At 45.0% G+C, this 19,392-nt stretch overlaps 4 protein-coding genes across 4 annotated transcripts in view; 2 read left to right on the top strand and 2 right to left on the bottom strand.

The window, feature by feature from the left end:
* Nucleotides 1–310: 310 nt before the first annotated feature.
* Nucleotides 311–986, bottom strand: LOC113047879 (dolichyl-diphosphooligosaccharide--protein glycosyltransferase subunit 4-like). Its single transcript, XM_026209227.1, has 3 exons — nucleotides 851–986; nucleotides 490–610; nucleotides 311–400 (listed from the first exon to the last, which is right to left on the bottom strand). The coding sequence occupies exon 2, from the start codon at nucleotides 604–606 to the stop codon at nucleotides 493–495; it is 114 nt and encodes a 37-aa protein (XP_026065012.1). The 5' UTR covers nucleotides 607–610; nucleotides 851–986; the 3' UTR covers nucleotides 311–400; nucleotides 490–492.
* Nucleotides 987–2,372: 1,386 nt separating this feature from the next.
* LOC113047878 (probable 28S ribosomal protein S10, mitochondrial) lies at nucleotides 2,373–4,029 on the bottom strand. The gene is made up of 7 exons (XM_026209226.1): nucleotides 3,879–4,029; nucleotides 3,758–3,792; nucleotides 3,587–3,626; nucleotides 3,356–3,495; nucleotides 3,174–3,282; nucleotides 2,927–3,016; nucleotides 2,373–2,560 (listed from the first exon to the last, which is right to left on the bottom strand). Exons 1-7 carry the CDS (start codon nucleotides 3,948–3,950, stop codon nucleotides 2,495–2,497), a joined length of 552 nt encoding a protein of 183 aa, XP_026065011.1. The 5' UTR covers nucleotides 3,951–4,029; the 3' UTR covers nucleotides 2,373–2,494.
* A 797-nt stretch (nucleotides 4,030–4,826) lies between these two features.
* Nucleotides 4,827–15,950, top strand: LOC113047876 (tubby-related protein 4-like). Its single transcript, XM_026209221.1, is given in 15 exon segments — nucleotides 4,827–4,966; nucleotides 5,538–6,178; nucleotides 6,994–7,122; nucleotides 7,195–7,356; nucleotides 7,497–7,677; nucleotides 7,786–7,893; nucleotides 8,349–8,509; nucleotides 8,819–9,043; nucleotides 9,148–9,382; nucleotides 9,465–9,609; nucleotides 9,895–10,039; nucleotides 10,146–10,239; nucleotides 10,329–12,413; nucleotides 12,416–13,566; nucleotides 13,644–15,950. Coding segments are annotated over 14 exon segments (5,190 nt in total). The 5' UTR covers nucleotides 4,827–4,966; nucleotides 5,538–5,926; the 3' UTR covers nucleotides 13,761–15,950.
* Nucleotides 15,951–17,359: 1,409 nt separating this feature from the next.
* The window catches only part of LOC113048657 (transmembrane protein 181-like), a 9,760-nt gene continuing 7,727 nt past the window's right edge, over nucleotides 17,360–19,392 (top strand). The window contains exons 1-2 of the mRNA XM_026210515.1: nucleotides 17,360–17,635; nucleotides 18,934–19,037. Of these exons, the coding sequence (XP_026066300.1) occupies nucleotides 17,529–17,635; nucleotides 18,934–19,037 (211 nt within the window). The 5' untranslated portion in view covers nucleotides 17,360–17,528. The remainder of the gene's footprint in view (nucleotides 17,636–18,933; nucleotides 19,038–19,392) is intronic.

Genomic DNA, 19,392 nt, shown 5'->3' with positions numbered 1-19,392 from the left:
GCGAATCTTCATGTTTGTCTGAGCTGGTCTGAGAGAAGCCTCGGTGTTCATCAGCACAAGAGCAGAGCGGCGTGGAGTTTACCGTCTACAGACTCGTCATGAGCATCGTACAGCTACACTACACGCCAAACAAACCCTCGCAAACCTGTGGCTCCAGTGGCTTTCCTAACTTGAAGATGTTAATTCTGAACAGGTTTGCGGTGACTAACGAGTCTGAATCCTCTGTTCATGTAAAAAGCAATAAATGTACATGTGTATTCCTGGAAGAAACGCAGACTTGTGATTAATTAACACACACACACACAGTCTCTCACACTTGACAGCTTTATTCCCATCAGTTTCATGTAAAACGCAAGTGTGGAGGCGTCCGGATCCTCCGGGTGAACGAGGACTTCAGCATCTGGAAGAGAAACAGCAGATCAGACCTGACTCCTGAGACAAGTGTGTGTGTGTGTGTGTGTGTGTGTGTGTGTGTGTGTGTGTTTGTACCTCTCACTCCAGTCTCTTGGGGTTGTTCACAGCTACATAATGATAGAGGACCACCAGCAGGAACAGAGAGACCCCCAGCATGTTGGCGAAGATGGCCAGCTGCACATCAGTCACCATCTCACTGCAGGAAATGACGACAGAGCAGCTCACAAACACTCGCACTGAGGACATGTAAACTCTAAACACAATAGACTCTATATATACCCTAGCAACACAGCAGCAGTGTGACTCTGAAGAGTGTCGTGTTCGAATCTAACTCTACAGTACTGCGTCCTGACACTGCGCTACAGATGAATGAAATAACGACACGACACCTGATGCGTTCACAGACACAGATAGTTTGATTTGTTGAAGAACTCACGTTTATTGTTGTTTATGTGATGTTTGAGGAATCCGTCGCGGATCGAGAAGCTCCTGCGCTGCTGATTTCCGGGATTGAGACACGTCACGTTCATACGGGTCTCTGAACACGTCACATCCGGAACAACTCGCGGACCACTCATATTTATTTTGTTTTTACAGTTATTAATCTTACTTTATGTTTAAAATAATGGGTGTGTATTTTACTATTATTTAAAGTGTTATTCATTTCTGTGATTCAGCATCATTCCTCCAGTCTTCAGTGTATTACAGAAATCATAATAATATTCTTACTTATTATAAGTGTTAGGAAACAGTTTGATGCTTTCTATTTCTTTAGAACCTGTAATACTTTTACAGTTTATTCTTTGATGAATAAAAAGTTAAAAAGGACAGCATTTATTCAAAATCGAACTCGGAGTGACATCCGGTTCACAAATGAATCATTCTTTCGAACCGATTCATCACACCGGACTGAACCGCCACGCGCTGCTGATCTGACGCTTGAATGAAGGAGAGAAATTAATGTGTTTCACAGTGTTTATGTAAAAAAAATAAGGTGAGCTGATGAAGACAAGTTTATCCACTTTATAAGATTTAAAGGTGTCAAACATCCACACTATGCTTTAATATAATTGCATATATATGTGACGTCATTGTGCGATTACGATCTGCCGATCCTTTCTCTTCGTATTTTTAAATAAACAGTGATTATGTTTGTATCTCATATTGAATGTAGTTTTGTGACCTCACTTTCTGTTGTGTTTGTCTCTCAGCAGAAGATGTAAAGCAGGTGTGAGCAGCAGTGTGTGTTTCTGGAGGAAGTCAGGTGACACAAACCCCCTGTCGTCCATCACTTATTAAAACGGAAACCCATTATTTTAAAATGCTATAATATCACTGGTATCAGACTCACACATTCTTTTACGCTAGCTATTGATAGAAATATTGCTGAGAGACTCATGAGAGCCTGAAGCAGTCCTCTTCCTTTATTTTTATTTTCGTCTAATGTTTATTTTATTTCAAGTAAATATATATTTTTTGTTATTTTATTTGTAGTTGACTATAACATTCCTGATAATAACGCATTACATATTTTACATACTTTATAATATTTGCAGATACCTTGCATCAGAAATTGTTTGTTGAAGTGTGATTTAATGCATTGTGTTTTCTAAGTGATACACTGAATAGATAAGTATTATAACTGGTTACAATCATCCCTTTTGCATTGTAATGTGTCACACGAGGCATAATTAATGCATTCAGAAGTGTATAGTTCATTATATGTACAAGCTGTTTATTTTATGTTGTAATAAGTGTCCTGCGAGCACACAGACTCCCTCAGCAGTGTTTAAAGAAACTCTTATTTACTGTATTTTTTATTGTAGGAATTTCTATTATTCATTAAAGGGTGTTCAGGATATACAATCTGAGGCACGTTCAGAGTATAATGACAGGGGCATATCATTTTAACAGCTGAAATAGTTTTGAAATAATAAATACTAGTTCAAAGAGAAGGGCTGATGTCGCTTTCTTTTATAATGTAAAAAAGATCAGTGTATTTGCTGAAAGGTTTACATGTACACACACTTTGACAATCACAGTTAGGATGCGTGTCTGGTCTCAGTGGACAGAAGCGTGGTCACTCCAGTGTGCAGTCGGTCCACAGCGGCTTCTGAATGTGTTCTGGGATCTTCTCCACAGAAGTCTGTTGAAGAGACAAGCATTGTGAGTTACTGTGTGTCACTCTTACTGTGTGTCACTCTTACTGTGTGTTACTGTGTTACACTGTTACTGTCACTGTGTCTCACTCTTACTGTGTGTCACTCTTACTGTGTGTCACTGTGAGTTACTGTTACACTGTTGCTGTCACTGTGTGTTACTGTTACTGTGTCACTCTTACTGTGTTACACTCTTACTGTCACTGTGTGTTACTGTTACTTACTGTGTGTTACTGTTACTGTGTCTCACTCTTACTGTGTTACACTGTTGCTGTCACTGTGTGTTACTGTTACTGTGTTACTGAAGGAAGCTCTGTGTTTGTTAAGCAGCTGATTGATTGTTTTGCTGTTACCTTGGTGACCTCCATAGCAACGCCCTCCGGCAGATTACGCTGAATATACTCCAGATAAACCCGTGCAGTCGACCCGGTCACTCTGGACATCTAAAATTAACCAGTTCTGTGATGACTTCCTTACACATACGACATTATATTTAAACACACACAAGATATAAAAAAAGAATATATATATATAGAGAGAGAGAGAGAGAGAGAGAGAGAGAGAGAGAGAGAGTGAATGTATATAGGGTGTTCTCTGTACCTGGATGCACCGCTGATGTGTCCTGCTCTCGTACTGCACGCGGTGCTTCTTGAAGATGTGGACAGACTTCAGCAGCGTCAGTTTCTCTGTGTGTTTGCGCGGCTCGAACCTGTGAAGCACAACACAGCCCTTCATCACCTTCATCCGAGCGTCTGCTCGTGCTCGTGTTCGTGTACACTCACGCTCGCTCCAGGGTCAGGCCGAGCTCACGAGCCGCCAGTGTCGCGAAGAACTCATAGCTGTCCAGCACTGCCCTGTCGTGACCTTTGACCCGCACCGACAGCTCCTGATAGAGTGTGTCCGGCTCCTCAGTGAGCGACACCTGACACACACACTCAGAGCCTGTAATTACAGTGATTCCACACACAGCCGCTTCACAACACACACACACACACACACACACACACACTCACCGCAGGAGACAGCGCCGAGCCCCGAGTCCCGTGAAGCCACCTGCACACATTCATATATCATCTGTCACACACACAGGACCAATACTGCAACGTCTCCCCGAGGAGCGTGTGTCTGTGTGAGTGTTTGAGAGTGTGTGTGTGTGTGCGCATGAGAGAGAGAGAGGCACTGACCGTGAACTGCTCGCTTGATGCTGGACTGCAGCAGCCTGCAACACAATACATAACAGAGAACGTTTAACACACGCTCGGTTGATGTAGTAACGGATAAATCTTGTGAAAGGGGCTGCGGTACCGGAAGGAAGTGTCCGTGGATTATCTTTGACAGAACGCGAACGCTCCTTACGCTCGACACGCAGGCCGCCATGTTTCCCAGTAGCGGAAGCGACGTCAGAGAAGAGACTAGGGAAACGCCCCCACTGGCAGTGAATGGAACTGCAAAGATTTAATTTAGCCGCTTTCACAGCAGTTCTGTCTTAAAACAAAAACAATGCGTGGAAAACTCCTCTGCTATCTGCTCATTTATCACGCGGTATTAACAGTAGTTACAAAAAGATAGCTGTGTATTCTCTCCCAGTTTGCGCCACAATAAAAAGAAAAAAAAAGAAGAAAAGTTCCCATTACATAGTAACAAACTGACATAAAATAGTCATAGTTATTAGATAAAAAGGCAAAATTAACTATCATAATTTGTATCGCACAAATATGTCTTTTGACAAGCTTTTATCTCATACTTAACACTTTTGCGCCATCATTTCGACTTACTATGTAATAATTTCTAATTTGGATGTCATATTTTCGACTATTTATCTCATAATCATGAATCTTTATGTCACATTTTCGATTTTGTCCTAAAGTAAGTTTTAAAGTTATAAATAATTATAACTCATTATGACTTTATGTCATGATTTAGATTTATGCCAGAATGTATGTGTATTTGGCCTTTTGGTTTCTTAAATATTGTAGCATTTCAATGTTTAGGTTTACATTTGGTGAATGTGAGGTGAAAGTGTAAAAATACATTTTCTTGTATTTTTTGCTTTCATTTACTTTTAATTAAAAAGCATTTTGAAGCATAAGACGTGAAGCATAAAGCATGATACGTAATAAACTAAAAATAAAACACTTAACAGTTCCCACACATTTTCAGTTAATACTTATTTTATTACTTTATTTTATTTATTAATCTTATTTATATTCTTTCGTATTAGTGTGGAATCTTTAAAATACACGTGTTCTGAAGATTAGCTCCTGGTGAAGCGCGGGTGGGGGTCTGCGCGGTCACGCGGTGGTCACGTGCCCCAGCAGCGCAGGCCCGCGGACAGCAGCAGGATCAGAGACCGCAGCGCTATAAACTCGCTCTTCTGACGCCCGCACGCGCAGGTAACGAGCTGCACCGCTCCGCTCGGGTCCGTGATCATCCGTGGACCGGCTCCGTTCCTCCACATCATCCGGTTCTCGCGCTTTAAAGCTTTAAATCATCGAAGAGCGCCTGAAGTGCGTGTAGCTGCGGAGCTAACAAAGACACAGATGACAGAAATAAAGCCAAGGCGCTTTTTCCTAACAATACCAACCTCGAAATGACGTTTCTGTTAATCTAATAACCACAGATTATATCTTGACTCGAGTTTCTTCTTTTTACTATTCTATATTTAGACTGACTTCTCAGAATGCTGTTATTATCTCTCACAGAACAGATTGCATTATGGATGTTCAGCGCGTAAACAAGCTCTTGAGATGAAGAATCGCGTTGGTTTTAACTATAATCACACGTGTAATGCAGTAATTAGGCAAAATGGTGAACAGCGGTGTTTCATATTTCGTTTCGTGTAGTTTCAGTAAGAAATGTATCATGTATAACATTAGGTGTGTGTTTTTGACCGCTTCGCCGTCATTGGCCAGTGTGTCTGTGACGCTCATACCTGCGCTGTGATTCGTGTTTGTCCTCTTACAGGAATCCCCGACGCTGATTGGCCGGCGGCGCCTCTCATGCGATGACGTCACGGGCGGAGCCGAGCAGCTGACGTGCGCTGCCGATGAAATGAGCACGCGAGAGGAGCGTTCTGTCCATCGCTGACGTCACTGGGAGCGGGGAGCCGGCTGTAATGACGTCATGAGGCTAAGTCATGAACATTTCTGTGACCTGGATATTTGCTCTGTTTAAGTGAATCCCCGCCGACTCTGTTCGCGATATTCCTCGGAAAGGCACGCGCTGGTCAGCGTGACTTAATTTATGTGCCTGGTTGCTAGTTTTATGCTGTTCTTGTGGGCCGTAAGTGTGTGTGAAGCAGCGGACCCCAGGGACCCGCCGGTGACTCTGTGAATCCGCTCGTAGAAGCAGGGATGTTTGCGGCGGTGGAGCTCGGGCCCGTCCTCTGCAGCGACTCCAACATCCTGTGTCTGTCCTGGAAGGGCCGTGTGCCCCGCAGCGAGAAGGAGAAGCCCGTCTGCAGGAGGCGCTGCTATGAGGAGGGCTGGCTGGCCACAGGGAACGCCCGGGGGGTCGTGGGGGTCACCTTCACCTCCAGCCACGGCCGCAGAGACCGGCCCCCCCCACAGCGCACCAACTTCAACCTCCGGGGACACAACAGTGAGGTCAGCACTCACACTTCTCTCTATACTCTAAAACTGAGCGTGTAATACTTTACTAAAGTTTTGCTTGGTTCTAAAATATTTCAAACGAACAGCTGGATTTGCGTCAGATTTGCTCTTTGTGTGGTAAATAAGTAAAGTCACTGAAGTCGTGTAAAAGCTGTAAATCACACTGATGTGTGTCGATCTCATCGATCACGCTTTCATCATCACGGGGTTAACGAGATCTGTACATCTCTCATCTGATGCGTCGCTAACAGAGAAGCAGCTGAGGATCTCCTCGTTCACACTGGGTTCCTCTGGAGCTTCACTAAAGCGTGTTTTCAGAACACAGGAGTCCGTCACACATCAAGAGCAGGAAATAGAAAAGTAATCTGTTCTTAACCTCGCTGCGTCTTCACCGCGTCTCCTCGTCTGCTTCTGCTCTGATTCTCACAAACTCTTTCAGATATCATCAGGAAAGTGAGGCCACGGCGCTATTAATAGTAGTTTGGGAGGAAAGAAACGTTGCCTAGTTTAGTCTGCAGCTCATTGAGAGCACACCGCGAGCGTTATCTTTCCTGTGTAGCCCAGATTTCAGAAATATGGAGGAAACTAAAGCACCTTTTCATCCGAGGAACAAGAGTCTTCTCTAGAGAAACCTTCGCTCATTTACTAAAACAAATACACCTTTATATATGCCCCCATCAAGAGCAAATATTCTTGGTCGAGAGCCGTGTGTGTGTGTGTGTGTCTCTGTGTGTGTGTGTGTGAGGGAAGCTCCTCAGAGATCAGTGTTTGGTTCAGATGAGCATGTTTGGGGTGTGCTGCGGTCGCAGGTGGTGCTGGTGCGGTGGAACGAACCCTTCCAGAAGCTGGCGACCTGCGACACCGACGGCGGGATCTTCGTCTGGATCCAGTACGAGGGCCGCTGGTCAGTGGAGCTGGTCAATGACCGAGGAGCTCAGGTGAGGCGTGCTCCAGCTGTGTGAGTGTTCCTGAGACCAGGAGTCGTGTTTAACCTGCTGTTACCTGCGCAGGTGAGCGACTTCACCTGGTCCCACGACGGCATGCAGGCGCTGATCTCGTACCGCGACGGCTTCGTGCTGGTGGGCTCGGTGAGCGGTCAGCGCCACTGGTCATCAGAGATCAACCTGGAGAGTCAGATCAGCTGTGGGATCTGGACCCCCGATGACCAGCAGGTGAGGCTCAGTTACACCGCTTTAAGATCTCTTCATTAAAGTATTTCAGCGTGAGCCACAGTTCAAGTAAAAGAAGAAGAGCTGCAGTACTCAGTCGTGGTTCACCTGTGCAGCTCTTGAAGGTGTGTTGTGCTCGTCAGGTGTTGTTTGGGACGGCGGACGGTCAGGTGATCGTCATGGACTGTCACGGGAGGATGCTGGCTCATATCCTGCTGCACGAGGCCGAGGGCATCACCAGCATGTCCTGGAACTATCCCAGCTTCCTGGTGGAGGACAGCAGCGGCAGCGACACGGACTCGGACGAACACACGCCTCTGCAGGGTAACACGTGCTCTCTTCAGACACATGTTGATCTCTGCGTCCTCACGTGATCCGGTTTAGATGCTGCACTTCTCCTGCTGGTGTTCACTGTAACTGTTTCTGTTTCAGTGCCCCGTCTGAAGCCGCTGCTGACCGTCTGCTTCACGTCTGGAGACGTCAGTCTGATGAACAACTACGATGACCTCTCACCCTCGTTAATACGCACCGGCCTCAAAGGTTCTTCCTCGTAGTATTTCTGTGTCTAGAGCTGGGCCATGTGTTAAAATATCATCAGTTTAACACGACTCTTTGTCATGTTGTCTGAGTAGCACAGCTGAACTGATTTCAAAATATAAGAACAAAAACACAAATAAAACGTGGTACAGAAGGGATATTTAGCAGCAGCAGCATTCAAGAAACTGAATGAGCAAATATAAAACTAAAACACTATATATACTTCACTGTATGAATTATACACTGATTCTTATTAAAGCTTTTCAGTCCAGTGTTTTGTTTACATTTAAAGGGACCGTTCACCCTAGAAAAATTTATTTACTCTCATGTTATAAGTAAGATATTTTGAAGAATGTTGAAACCAAACAGCTGCTGGTCCCCAGTGACTTCCATAGTATTTTGTTTTATTATTATGTATATAGTTGTGTTTCACACTGGTTTGCATGTGTCTATATCAGATGTGGTGGTGCAGTGGTGCTCTCAGGGCGACCTGCTGGCTGTAGCTGGGATGGAGAGACTCGTGATGACCTCTGACCCCACCCAAGCCACCCGAAATGCCATGGTTAAGTTTTATAATGTTTGCGGTGAGCACATTTACTCCCTGGAGACACCTGCTCAGGTGAGCGTTTGGTCATAAACACACACACAATAATACCAGAACACACTTTTGCTTTTGTCACACTGTTGTAAGTCACTTTAACTACAAAATACTTGGGGTTTCTTTACGTCCTAAATCATGTTTGCACACATTCAGTCTTAAATCCATAAAGTGAAATGCTGCATGCGCCACAGCGACTCGTTTCAGCTGTTCAGAGTCGATTCCTTCTTTTGGGAGACAGTATCCTTCGTTTACCGTTTCACACAGATGAAACGTGATCTCACACATCTAGGACTGTGTCTCTGATCTTGCGCTGGTTTCTGTGTTCAGAGGCCGATCAGTACACTGTGCTGGGGTCATCGGGACTCGCGTCTGTTCCTCGCCAGCGGCCCGGTTCTGTACGTGCTTCGCGTCGAGCATCGCGTGGCCAGTCTCCAGCTTCTGTGTCGTCAGGTGATCGCCGGTGTGGTCCACGAGGAGAAGGACCTGGTCAAGCTCAGCATGCCCTCTCGCCTGAGCACATACGTGTCTTCTGCCTTCGCTCCCACCATCAAGGTAGAAAACCTCCAGGTTACAGGCAGTCGGATCTTGTTTCTGTGTATTACATTCATACCATTCCCATTGTTTTGTTTTTTTCTGGCACCCTTTCCTCACCTCAGCCCCCCATCCCGGATCCCAACAGCATGCGGGAGTTCGTTAGTTATCCGACATCAGGTAACGAGCGTCTGCACTGCACCATGAAGCGCACCGAGGACAACCCCGAGGTCGGCGGGCCTTGCTTCACCCTGTACCTGGAGTATCTGGGGGGGCTTGTCCCGATTCTGAAAGGCCGTAGGATTAGCAAACTTCGCCCTGAATTTGTCATCATGGACCCAAAGACTGATGGGAAAGCAGGTGGGGTTATACAAGTCAGATTTTGGCGAGAATGCCACACTGGTTTAATTCCTCGTTGGCTAACATTGTTTCCTTGTCACAGATGAAGTCTATGGAAACAGCTTCATCCCCTCCGTGATTGACAGCTGCAATTGCTCAGACTCTAGTGACATTGAACTCAATGATGATTGGGTTGGAAAGAAATCACCAAAGATCTCAAGAGGGAGCAAGTCTCCCAAACTTCCCAGGTACTGCATGATATAGATGGGAATGAAGGATGAGATGAATTTCATTGAGCTCTCTTATGCAAATTATTGTACATTTTAACCTGCTTAACAACAAGATATGCGTGAAATGCATTCCCAAAACACAGCTCATCTTGGTAGTGTGAAACTCATGGATCCTCCAGTACTAAAGAAATGTTTTGTTTAGCTCTGCAATATTAGACTGCATGCTGCTGCTAACTCACCTTGAACTCTTTTCTTCGTTTGCTACCTTCTCTATAGAGACTTAGTGTGTCCCTTTACCAACAGGATAAATATAGATCCCCGTAAGTCCCCCAAGCTCTCCCGCACCACACAGGAAATATCCCGATCGCCTCGGCTCCCCATTCGCAAGCCGTCCATTGGCTCTCCGAGTCTGATTCGGCGGGAGTTTCCGCTCGATGACATCACACAGGTACTCGCCGCAGCTGAATAATAAACAATGCTGACCGTGCAATTCATTAAAACATCTATGTGTGATCTCACTGAATGTTATTAAGATTTGTCTCCTTGTATTTTAGCACAATTATCTTGCGCAAGTTACATCTAACATATGGGGAACAAAGTTCAAAATTGTGGGGCTTGCAGCATTTTTGCCAACAAATCTAGGAGCAGGTATTTTATTTATTCATTTTTCAGTTATATAAACTACTACATTTATTTATATGTCCTATGTTTTCTAATATACATTGCCCTCCCCCTAGTTATCTACAAGACAAGTCTGCTTCACCTCCAGCCCAGACAGATGACCATCTACCTCCCTGAGGTGAGGAAGATCTCGGTGGAATACATTAACTTGCCTATGTTTAGTCCTAATGTCTTCAGTGAGGACGAGGATGACCTGCCGGTCACAGGAGCATCAGGAATCACTGATGATAATCCTCCTTGCACTGTTAACATACCCATCGCCCCCATACACAGCCCCGCGCAAGCCATGTCCCCGACCCAGAGCATCGGCCTTGTCCAATCCCTGTTAGCCAATCAAAACGTCCAGTTGGATGTGTTGTCCAATCCAACATCGACTGTGGCACCACCTGGGGCTTCTGACCAAGGACAGCAGGACACTGTGCTCAACGCTCAGTACACCGTTCCTGCCAGGTATTCTAGTCCTGGACAGGTCATCTTTGGAGGTTTGGATGTTGGTCGGCTTTTAGTTGCGCAGTCCCAACAACAGCAGCAGCAGCAATCACAACATCATCAGCAGCAGCAGCAGCTGCAACAACATTATCAGCAGCAGCAGCAGCATCAACAGCTACAGCAGCAGCTGCAACAATATCAGCTGCAGCATCAACAGTTGTTGCAGCATCAGCACATGCAGCAGCAGCAGCAGCAACACATGCAACAGCAGATCCAACAGATGCAGCAGCAACAGCAAATGCAGCAACAGCTTCAGCATCAAATACAGCAGCAGCATCTGCAAATGCAACTGCAGCTGCAGCACCAGCAAATGCAGCAGCAGTTGCAACAGCAGCATCAGATCCAGATCCCTGTTCCAGCTTTGCCCTCAGGTCAACCATCATGCCCAGTCCTTCAGCTTCCGCAGAGTACCATCCCGGACGTTCCCCCAACAGAGCACAGTGCGGAGCGTGGGGAACATGAGCTCCTGCTCAAAATTAAAACCACTCGATCTGCCCCACAACTGGCTGAGGGTGATGCAGTGGTGTTTACTGCCCCTCTTGAGCTTAGCAAAATGAATCCTCCCCCTCCTTACCCAGGCACAGTTGGTGCAGCAGTGGCAGTTTCGGCTGCTGCTTCTACTAGTTCCAACTCTGGGGCAATGGGAAGCAGCTCCAGCACTTCATCCTCAGGGGAAGCTTGTCTAAAGAAAGGGGATTTGACCTTGTATCCACCTGGTGCACAGGCAGCTCAGTACCCAACCCCACTGGGCTACGAACGCATCACCACATTTGACAGCAGTGGAAATGTGGAGGAGGTGTGCCGTCCCCGCACGCGACTCGTTTGCAACCAGAACGTTTACACGCTGCAGGGCCCGGGAAGCTCTGCCACCCTCAGGGTCTCATCATCTTCCTCTGCTGTGGAGGGGAAGAAGGTGCAGTTGCCCTACGCCTCAGCCACGTTGAACCGTCTCACTGTGCCAAGATACTCTATACCCAGCGGGGACCCGCCCCCTTACCCTGATACAGCCAATCAGGGCGGAGCGGGGCGGAACCCTGGCCAGAGATTGGACAGCAGCTTGATTCACGCTACCTTGAGGCGGAACAGTCGTGAAGCTGCGCTGAAGGTTTCTCAGATGCTGGACCCCCAGAGGACCCTACCCTCGAAGGCAAAAGCCAGTGCTTTGTCTGCTTCCTACCAGCCGAGAGGGCCGACTGCTCTTTACACATGCAGTCAGTGCAGTAACAACGGTGGTGTCAGCGCTGGGGCCACCAGCAGTGGGAGTAACGGAATAGCTGGGGGGACCATCATTAGGCAAGATTTCCCACCGACCGCAGGTGGTGCACCTCACAGCACCGTTATAGTGCACTCCAACAGTGCCTCGCCTCTGACTTCCCAGTCCTCCTACAGCCTGCTCAGTATGGATGGAGCCGGTGGAGTGGCCAGTGGAGGTGGAAACAGGGAAAGGGCTGACTATGTCAACTCTGCCTTTACAGAGGACGAGGCATTAAATCAGTCTTTAAGGCAAATGGCTCTTAATACGGAGGTAGTGAGTTTGACAGTCAAACGGCCTCCACCGTATCAATGGGATCCGTCTGCTACTGAAGAGATCTGGGTTCCCCAAGAGCGTACAGTGACTCTGCCCACGTCTGGACCTCCTGCATCCCACAAACCACCCCACTCATCCTCAGCCCTACACAGCATTTGGACTTTTCCCGTCTTCCGTTTGTCCTCTCGCCTAAATCTCCAACGAGCCCTAACGCTGCAACTTTCCAACCAGCAGGAACATACCAGATTGCACTGTCCTATCCACCAAGTGCAGCCTACAATGGTCCCCCACTTCAGACAGTGCAAGCTTCTCCACATCCCACTTCTCCCAAAGAGGTAGTTACTCCTCTTCCCTTTTCCCAGCAAGACCAAGCAGTTGTCTTGCCACCTGGTTATCCTCCCAATTTGCCTAACCTTGCTTGCTGTCCTCTCCCACCAATGTACCCTGGGAAAGCTTCTTGTTCTAATCTGCCTGTGACTCCCATTCCTCTTCATCCATGGGGTTCTTATAATCCCTGTCCACCCATGCCAAGCCCCCCAGGTCCTGCCCCATCCCTTCCACCAAAGACCTCCCACATGCTGGATAAACCTGTTGTTTCTCCTCCCCCTCAACCACCTCCTCTACCTACGCCTCCTCCAGACCTCCAGAGTCCCCCAGAATCCATCGCCGAAGCTGGGGAGAACTTTCAAGAGGTACTCTCACTGAACGAAAGCCCAGTTCCTCAAAGAGCAGACCGGTTTGGCAAGAAGAACCGCAAGCGTTTGGACAACAGTCGGGCAGAGGAAGCTAACGTTCCGGCGATCTCAGAAGGAGGCAACAAGTCCAAAAAAGAGGGCCGTGCCCTCAGTGACTTCAACTCCCTCATCTCCAGTCCGAGGTTAGGCAGTCGAGACAAGAAGAAACCGAAAGGCCAGAAAGAGCAGCTGAAAGCCAAAAAGCTAAGCAAGTCCACCACAAACGAGTTCCAGGACAGCTCCGAGAGCGAGCCAGAGCTCTTCATCAGTGGAGACGAGCTGATGAACCAGAGTCAGAGTGGTAAAAAGAGCTGGAAAACAAAAAGGAACTTGCGGGCAGGAGGTTGTGATCTGGATGAAATCAAATGCCGAAAGGCTAATGAGAAAGAAGACCGTGGCCTCGGCAGCCAAGGGTTCGTCTACATCATGGCCAACAAACAGCCTCTTTGGAACGAAGCCACACAGGTCTACCAGCTGGACTTTGGAGGAAGAGTCACGCAGGAATCAGCAAAGAACTTCCAGATTGAGCTCGAGGGGAGACAGGTACACCAGAAGCTTCAGATGTTATTTATTTTGGTCCCCGTTTCTGTGCTTTCTAACTTCTATTTCATTCTGTGTAGGTGATGCAGTTCGGAAGGATCGACGGGAACGCATACATCCTGGACTTTCAGTACCCCTTCTCAGCTGTGCAAGCTTTTGCTGTAGCACTTGCTAATGTCACCCAGCGCCTCAAGTGACCGAACACTAGACAATTATACCATTTCTTTCTTTGCGCTGTTGTTCTCTCAACATTTTTTTCCCCAGTTTAAGATGCAGTACTAATACTTGAAAACTATATCTGGGAAGTAATTGCCACATTTTCAAAGTGTTAAAGGTACCACTGGGCACTGAAATCAATTGCTGTACAACATACTGTCATCACTAATTAATTTGTTTTTGCATAAGATACTGATGTTTGTCACACTTTGAGGACGTAATATCTAAACTTACTTCCAGGGACTTTACCCTTGGAGTTTAATAGCTAGCATCTGATTAGATGCTTTTGGCTTGCAGTCATAATGTATTTTATTAAGAAATAGACTGAATATACAGTACACACCGTATTTCTGTTAGGATGGACTTGCTTTGGCAGACCGAATAAGCTTAACGGTAAAACCATTGATGCTGTATTCATTAGCACTCTAGATGTTTTAATCAATTCCTCCTGAATGGTTTTATGTGTGTTTGTTCATCCACCTCTTTTTTTTTTTTTCCTTTTTTTTTAACCATCTTGTACATTCTGACTGTGCATCTCTTTCCTGCTGTGAAACAGGAAGTGAAGTGCCAGTCAGACCCCCCCCACCCCCCAAAAAGGAAGTGACTGCCCCCTGCTGACGCTTCTGTGAAGTGATTTTGTGTAATGGCTACAAGCCACATTAGTCCACCTCAACATCCGCGAACAGGAGATATTTTTCTACCGTGCTTTAACAGTGTCATTTCATACCTTTTTATTTTTAATTTTTAAATTCTGTTTGTGCGACACACTCTGTTGTGCTAAGAATATTAGTGTTAGATGAAGCCTCGTAGTACGAATAGAAACTCAGCAGTAGGTTTGCGAGGAACAGCAAAGAGGATTACGGTTCTCTATGAATATAGCAACATACGTAATGTTTAGTTTTTATTTTATTTGACTGATATCAATAAAACAAGCAAGCGATGCAGCATGAATAGACTAGTCCCAGTTCAGAAGAGAGCGCAGGTAAAGGTGGTCATGACATTTCGTGTTTTAGTGTTTTTGAAAGAGTTTGACAGTATTTGTGATCGGAAACCATTTCAGCATAAAAACAGGTTTATGTGCATGTCTTTTGTAAAGCGTGATCCAAACACAAATGTGTTTTGTTTCATGTGTGGATTCCCAGGAAAATCCCCCCCGATGGTGATTCGAGGAAAAGAAGTCGATGCTCTTAACGGAAGAGTTTGTTTATTTATTTATTTATGTCTTGTTTGTGCAATATTGTCTTTCCCGTTGGATTTCTCAACATGTTTGCCATTTAATCCACCTTTAGTAAGTGTGAACGTTGTTTGTGTACAGACGCTTCTTCAGCTTGGTGTCGTGTATATAACGTGGACGAGGATTTAACGGCGGTGGGATTTGTTGTTGGTGATTGTGTTTACAGCGTGGTGTTTAGTGATCTTGGACACGTGTGTTTTTGTGAGTCGAAGCCAGAACAAAGCTTCTCCCCGAGAGAAGTGCTTCAAGCGCTCATCGCTCTGGAGTCCGCTCCCGTTTGGGTGATGCGTGTCGTGTTCTGAGTCGACTGCTGAGCTCTAGTGGACTTCATTGTACTACTATTATTATTATTTGAAATGTGCTTGGTATTCGTAGGAATAGGTCAATGCTTTGGAGAAGGAAAAACGTGACTTTTGGTGAGCGAATGTTTGTATTGAACGGCAGAAAGGCATGCTGAGTAAATGATATTACTTGTTTTTTAAAGAACGTGTTTGTTTTAGAAGAGGTGAGCATGGAATGGCTTTGGAAATGAAGATGCACGCCATGGTTCGGATATAATTGCAACACATTTTGGATTCACGTTTGCTTTAATCCATTCTGTCTGAAATAAGTGAAATACACCTATGATGCCGTTCGGTTTTGAGGTGACTGCTTGGCAGGACTTGTTTAGATGTCTCTGTTACTTCTCTGGAAGCGTCTTCATTCGTTTATTTGCTCTATACTGTATATTTAGGGGAATCTCACGCTTTGCCAGTTCCCCTTTTTTGACTCTTGTTTTGTAAACAGACTCTGGGGTTCGGGGTCAGGCGTTACTCACTTGAAGCCTATGCACTAGGGTTTGCATTGTACTGTAATGAACAGTTTTGTTGTTCCTCAGAAGCTGAAATGTGTCCTTCGTCGGTGTGTAACCCAATAAAAGTGTACAGGTTGAAATATCTCCTGGATTGTTGAGTGTCTGCAAAACAAACACTAATTAAAACAAATTCACGGCACATTTTCATGCTTTCATCAGTAACCTGAAGGCACACTGGAGAAACGTGATTACAAAATGCTATGATATTATGGATCCTTTGAAGTTAATGCTATTTAAATACGTTAATATCCGAATCATTCTGCACCTTTGTATAAGCAGCGTGTTCTTCACATTACTTTACCACGATGCAAACACAGTACTTTATTTAGAGGGCTGTATTTACTTGTTAAATGGTTCTCTGAAATACTAAATTCACTTGCTTTTTTTAGATATATATGTATATATATAAAATTTATTTCTATACTTTATTTTGTATGAACTTATAATTTATATATATTTTGTGTAATTAGACTAAAAGCAATCTATTGATTTGCAATTTTTTTTTTCAAGTCAAGCTACTTCATATTTATAAAAATGTAGAATATTTGTATATAAATTAATACATTTATGAATTAAATTTTAGTGTGGAGAAAAATTTGAATTATTCCTTCTATATGAGGTTTATTAAATACTTTATTTACATTTAATATATGCATTACATATTTACACTTAATTAACACCAAAATAAATAAATAGCAAAACTATACTAAGCCACTTCACGTTCAAGTTCAATACCTTTATTTGTCCCCCAGTGGGGCAGTTAGTTTTACAGCATAGGAGCACACAAACTTACAAACACAAATACACATAGTATAATAAAAAATAAAATAAATATAATGCACATTCTGATCAAATAAACAATAATGTGTAAGCTACCTTACCATCCTAGCATTTAGAAGAGAGACAGCAGACGGAGCAAACGAGTGTTTAAATCTGTTTGTTTTGGCAAATGGGAGTCTGAGCAATGAACCTGATGGTAAAAACTGAAACTGTAGATATAAAAGATGAGAGAAGTCAGTCAAGATAAAGTTTGCTTTCTTTAACAGCTGTTTTTCGTTAAGATCCTGTGACTTCGTATTTAAGGGAAATATTTTGCACAAAAGTGTCTGCATAAACTTATAGAATTATGCTTTTTTTTTTTTTTTGTATATGGTTCTACTAGTGATTAGTTATGTTTCTCACTACAGTTGGTTTATTAACTTGTAATCAGTGTTAATGTTTAGGGTAAGTTCTCTAAAATACTAATTCAGAAAAGCGTCTACATTTATAAAAATGTATACATTAAACTATTTATTAAAATTGCAAAACAATACAGCTTCCTACAATTATAGAAACTATTTCATATTAAAGCATTAAACTTGTATATGTGTTTTCTAAAACGGTTTTTATGACTGAAGAGTCCAGGGATGTGTTTGTCACTGTATTTAGTGATCTGGTGTTAGTGTTTAGGGTGAGTTAGGGGCTTGCTGTGTAGCTATTTCGTGTCTATGAGCCCTAAGTAGTGTGCACTACCTAGTGTGCGGAGCCCTGTCCGTGGTCCTGAACGCGCACGGTCACGTGACCGACCCCCCGCGCGCCTCCCGTGTTCCGCGGATCCTCGAGCCGCACGACTGCAGCTGCAGCGCCGCACCGGACGCGCTCTTCGGTTCTCGGTTCGGAGGCATGGAGCCGCTGCTCGGTGAGATGAAGCAGCTCTGCGGGAGAATACACGAGGCCTGCAGCGAGCTGAAGGAGGATCTGACGCCCTTCAGGAGCGAGCGCTTCTACAGGCACGAGCTCACACACACACACACACCGTGAATATATAGCCATACACCTGTGATTAATTTCTCATAATGACCACACGAATAAATTCATTAAATATTGTTTTATTATTTTAAATATGCGCTTAATGTTAATTTTGAATGAATCCCTGCGTGCACACACGGAAGCTGCTCTCTGAGGCTTTGAATCGCTACATTACGAGCATAGACTGTTTAAAAACAGATTAGATTTGAGCACATCGTATTGTTTGATATAAAACGGTGGGGCGCATGCGCACTGCGGCGGGGTCACGTGGCCTCGCGAGGGTGACGTCAGCGGGCTGATGTGTGCGGAAGTAACGCTCGTCAGAGGCAGCGCGATGGAGCGGTGAGTGCAGCGTCAGATAAACACGCTAGCGATAGAGGTCAGGAAACGCGTGTTCGGCTTCGTTTATCCTCCAGATGTTTGACACAGAAACTGATCAGTAATAACTGTTATGAATAATTGATTAATATGTGGAGATGCTTTATATTTAGAGATACTTTTGTGTGTGGTTTTTGATGAGGTCCCAGGTGGGTGGAAATGGGCGTGGTCTCATTCCATTTCCCTGTGTGTGTGTGTGTGTGTGTGTGTGTGTGTGTGTGTGTGTGTGTGTGTGTGTGTGTGTGTGTGTGTGTGTGGTTTAAACATGTTTCTGGTTGTTAGAGTGATGGTGAAACTGAGTTCATAAGTGTATTGATCAGTTGTTGATTTGTGCTGCAGTTTGTTGTGTTCAGTGATTTAAGGACCTTGCGTGCATGTCACAATGTAATATTTTCATCTGTATTCTAGTACAATAAAACATTATATATAATATATAACATGAATATAATATAATATATATGAAATTACAAATGTTTGTATACCCATTGAAAAACTTGTAACTGTGTTATTGTGCAAGTGGAAGTGAATAAGTGCAGATTCATGACTCGTGTGTGTGTGTGTGTGTGTGTGTGTGTGTGTGTGTCTCTGTCTCTTTCTCTCTGTCTGTGTGTGTGTGTGTGTGTGTGTGTGTGTGTGTGTGTGTTTGTCTGTCTCTCTGTGTGCTTGTGTGTGTCTGTGTGTGTGCGTGTCTGTGTGTGTGTGTGTGTGTGTTTGTCTGTCTCTCTGTGTGTGTGTGTGTGTCTCTGTCTCTCTCTCTGTCTCTGTGTGTGTGTGTGTGTGTGTGTGTGTGTGTGTGTGTGTGTGTGTGTGTGTGTTTGTCTGTCTCTCTGTGTGCTTGTGTGTGTCTGTGTGTGTGCGTGTCTGTCTCTCTGTGTGTGTGTGTGTGTGTGTGTGTCTGCAGGTTGGCCCCCATGCGTCTCTACACTCTCTCTAAGAGGCACTTCGTTCTGGTGTTTGTGGTTTTCTTCTTCTGCTTCGGCGTCTCCACACTCATCGGTGTGTCAGGTAAGAGCTCTGCTTTCCCAGCATGCACCTGCTCCTCCGGTGTTTGATTGAAGCCAGTGATCAGTCGTGTGGATAATGATCGTGTGCTTCTCACTGACTTGCTCCTAACGTTTGGTTCGAGGCCTGAGCCGTTCTTCACTATGTGTTCTTGTGAAGCGTCATCAGTCGTTACACAAGTGCTGCTCCAGGTCAAAGTTCACATCTAGCCAAATACAGATCATATCCCCGGATGTGTTCTTGCTCCGCCCCTTTTATCAAAGATGCATTCAGAGGTGACTTGTGCGAACGTGAGGCAGCAGGTATCCCAGAATGCATTTCACACTAACCAGCGAGCATTAATGGTTATTGTGTCATG

Source organism: Carassius auratus, chromosome 29 (genome assembly GCF_003368295.1).
Source record: "Carassius auratus strain Wakin chromosome 29, ASM336829v1, whole genome shotgun sequence".
In the NCBI taxonomy this organism is placed as follows: Eukaryota; Metazoa; Chordata; class Actinopteri; order Cypriniformes; family Cyprinidae; genus Carassius; species Carassius auratus.
Note: the sequence above shows the minus strand (reverse complement) of the source record. Positions and strands in the feature narration are given on the sequence as shown.

What these genes read in the sequence shown, in the direction of transcription:
- LOC113047879 (XM_026209227.1), bottom strand. Translation starts at nt 606, where the DNA reads ATGGTGACTGATGTGCAGCTGGCCATCTTCGCCAACATGCTGGGGGTC.
- LOC113047878 (XM_026209226.1), bottom strand. Translation starts at nt 3,950, where the DNA reads ATGGCGGCCTGCGTGTCGAGCGTAAGGAGCGTTCGCGTTCTGTCAAAG. An exon ending in CATCAAGCGAGCAGTTCACG is followed by an intron (nt 3,627 to 3,757) that starts GTCAGTGCCTCT and finishes GAATGTGTGCAG; the next exon opens with GTGGCTTCACGGGACTCGGG. An exon ending in GCTCGGCGCTGTCTCCTGCG is followed by an intron (nt 3,496 to 3,586) that starts GTGAGTGTGTGT and finishes TGTGTGTGTCAG; the next exon opens with GTGTCGCTCACTGAGGAGCC.